The following is a 3576-nucleotide window of genomic DNA, read 5'->3' as shown; positions in this document are numbered from 1 at the left end:
TTGGTATCCCTGTAATCGTACTGACCCAAAGAATAAATTAGATGCGTCATTGTGGAGTGAAGTAAAAGCCGTAATATCCAAGCCCACAAGAATACGACACAAATGTGTTTTTTCCCCATTTTCACTGCATTTGGAATTTTTTTCCCGCTTCCCAGTACATGGCATGGAATATTTAATACCATCACTATGAAGTGCAATTTGTTACGCAAAAAATGAGCCATCACATAGCTTTTTACGTGTAAAAATAAAAAAGTTATAGATTTTTGAAGGTGGGGAGTGAAAAATGGAGATGAAAAAACGGGAAACCTTAACCGGTTAAAGGTGCTGCTGGTGGTGTAAAAGCTGGTGACAGTGTACCATTAAAGTGGTATTCTCATCTGGACATTCACTTTGCAAACTTAGCTATAAGTTTCTGAATATGTTTTGTGGTTCATGGTATAGTAAAAAAATGTGTTTAAAAAACATATAGTTGTAACATTTTTATTTCATGGTAACTTAAATGACAAGATTAAGTCACCAGTTTAATAGAAATGGTTAACACGTCTGAAGGAACCAAATCTTGGGTTAGAAGCTCCCCAGTCGCTGTATCTCCTGTACTCTCCAGGTCTCAGGTAATACTGACGTCCCCTGTAGTTGGGCTCCTCATAGAACATCCAATATCCCTCATGTACATGGACAGAATGTATTTCATGGAAGCGGAATCTCTCATAGACATGAGGACAGTCATCAGTGAACTCCATCTTTTGTCCTCTGAAGTCTTCTCTCTCATAGATACTGATTCTGAATGAACCTCCATGCTGTTAAAAGAAAACACTATGACATTAATTCCTATTATTTTTTTAACAGTATATTTTAAGCACATTTTCCATTAGGTAAAATCTTACTTATGAGCTCTTTAGTTCTCATTTGCAAATCTGATTTACCATAGTGGCTTAGCTGCAAGTTTGTTGCAACTAGTTCTTACGTTTTTCTTACAGATATTGTGTGGAGTGGTCTTGCACCTAAATTTACTTGTTATATGTCCGTGTAGTACATAAGGATTTTATTGATAAGAGAATTCTAAGCCATTATTTTTCCATAAGTCTCTGCCATCAAGTGGAGTAAATCTGTTTAGGTATAGCCGAAATATGATCTGTATGATCAGATTGTGGTTCTGCATTCTGGATACAGTATGCCATATACAATTTTATTAATTTGGCCATATCTTTAATTGACACAGTGGGGGGAATAAGGACTGGCTTCCTTATTTCTAAATAAAATGACACATTTTATTGCAGAGCCTTGGTCCCTTTGAAAAATGCTCGAGTCTCCCATTGACTTCAATGGGGTTCGTTATTCGAAACGAGCACACGAGCATCGGAAAAAGTTTGACTCGAGTAACGAGCACTCAAGCATTTTAATGCTCGCTCATCTCTAGTTATCACATTTCCCCTGACAACATATATTTTTTTTACTTTTATATATTCTTTTGATGAAAGTAGTTGTAAACATATAGATGAAACATATAGCCTAAAGTCTGAATATATTTATACAGTAAGATTCCAAACCTCATTTTATACACAATGTAATATGAAAAGCAAGGGAAAGATTATTATTGATGTTTTCAGATTTTTTGTGATCAAAGCAGACTCCCGCTAATTGCAAAACTAAATCTCTCTCTCTTTGTTTTTGGAGATTTATAGAAATATATTGTAAACAAGTATGTTGTATATTACCTGAGGGCTCAAGCGACAAGACCTAATGGAGTCATTGTAGCCCATCCATTGCTGGAAGTCAGGATACTCTCCCCTGTGTAGGAAGTACTGGTGTCCTCTGTAGTTGGAGTTTTCATACAGGATCCAGTTTCCACTTTCTACACGAATAGAATTACAACGTCTAAAAAAGGAGGATAAATCTGGACATTCAGAGTGACACTCATATGAGCGCCCCTGGAAATGTTTGTCTTCATAGAAGATGATCTGTTAAATGTAAAGAATGAAATGAATGTTTCATAATGTATAAAAGGCTACTAGATAAGTAATAAAGTAGACTAATAAACATTAGGAATTTGAGACATATTTATAGCTACGAATATAGTAGTAATTTATCTATCAATATATGTATCTATCCAATCAAATCTACTAAAGCTAGATTAACTAAATTACCGTAAAGTTTTGTTAATATTTACATTATTTACATAAAAAATTCCATATATGGTAGCAGAGGAGGCCAAGACAGAATGCAGGAACTGGAGGTGGGTGGGGCCATTGTCAACTATAAGGAGCTCATTTCCGAGCAGAATCTGTTCATTGGCTGCTCTCACCATTAACCTCTGCGCTAGGTAAGAATAGGTTAGTGATTTGTACTGAGCTCTCTGCATCTAACTGCACCAACTGTGCAAACAGACAGTAAGGCATAGTTATCAGTATAGAGACTTTGGTGCCAGAAGGGTTTTTTTACACTCCTTAGGAAGTGCCGCACAGAAAACTACTGGCAAACACTATAGACACAATCCCAATTGCAAGCTTTGAATAAACTATATTAGGGTATCAGCAAAATGTTACATATATCCCCTACAATTTTATAGGGTTAAACATGAACAGAGCAATATCTCTAGGAGAATTCTCCATGATTTGTAAGTTTCATCAAAACTGTGAAACCCTTTCAGAATTTATTCAGAATTTATAGAATAAACATAATATAATCAATGTACAATTATATGATAACAGCTTATTTTTTACCTTTCCCATTGTGGTCTTTAGGTTGTGGTGCTCAATGTAACACAGAGGAAGGAAAAGGACCTTTTATATACCCCCAGTACTGTACCTGCTGACTGCTCTCCACTATTCAGAGCACATTTACCTTTCTAAACTTCAGCTGGCCTTTTTGTTACAGCTTCTGGATTGCAGTAGTATACAAAAGTTTTCCTTAGCACACCATAAACATTATTGAACAAAACCATTTGTTTGGTCTTTTGGTATGTGAATAGACTACATTTTGTATATGGCACTTGTACTATAGTGCTTTCATTACACTCAATGGGGAACAATTGCAGAAACACACAGAATAATATGTTTGCTTTTAGCTACAGTGAAGTATAGGTAGTATGTGTAGAGATACATAGTGTAGTAAGTATAGGTAAACAATTTACATATTGTAGCACAACTTTAGTTAATGCTTTATCTCGTGTGAGGGCTTATATTTCAGATCTGTTATAACCTCCTACTATGCTGTGCTGGAAATAGAACAGATTAAATTTGTCTATATTAATTACAATTTTCATAAATGGTGATTAATTATTCACAAAAATAAAAAAAATATAGAATAATTAAAAAGTAAAATGAATAAACATAATACACAATAATAAAGATAGAATATGATACTTTGTGGGGCAGTTCAAGAGTACCCTTCTGTACTAATAAGGGCTTTGAATTGATTGACTTGATTATTACATGTGTAAAAACATTAGATTTCAGCCAAGAAAATAATCACAAATGCAAAAGTGTTTTCAACATCCCCCACCGGGGCCTAGCCTTTTCTCGGGGCCTGGAGTCAGCCGGGGCCCGCAGTACCTGAGTGGCTGGCGGTTGCGGCCTA

General features: G+C 35.5%; 1 protein-coding gene across 1 annotated transcript; it reads right to left on the bottom strand.

Annotated features, from left to right (window-relative positions):
• Positions 1–464: 464 nt before the first annotated feature.
• LOC140074540 (gamma-crystallin-3-like) lies at positions 465–2814 on the bottom strand. Its single transcript, XM_072119514.1, has 3 exons — positions 2721–2814; positions 1716–1958; positions 465–797 (listed from the first exon to the last, which is right to left on the bottom strand). The coding sequence occupies exons 1-3, from the start codon at positions 2727–2729 to the stop codon at positions 522–524; spliced, it is 528 nt and encodes a 175-aa protein (XP_071975615.1). The 5' UTR covers positions 2730–2814; the 3' UTR covers positions 465–521.
• Positions 2815–3576: the final 762 nt, after the last annotated feature.

This window comes from Engystomops pustulosus, chromosome 8, assembly GCF_040894005.1.
Source record: "Engystomops pustulosus chromosome 8, aEngPut4.maternal, whole genome shotgun sequence".
In the NCBI taxonomy this organism is placed as follows: Eukaryota; Metazoa; Chordata; class Amphibia; order Anura; family Leptodactylidae; genus Engystomops; species Engystomops pustulosus.
The sequence above is the reverse complement of the archived record's forward strand: the minus strand, read 5'-3'. Positions and strand labels throughout refer to the sequence as shown.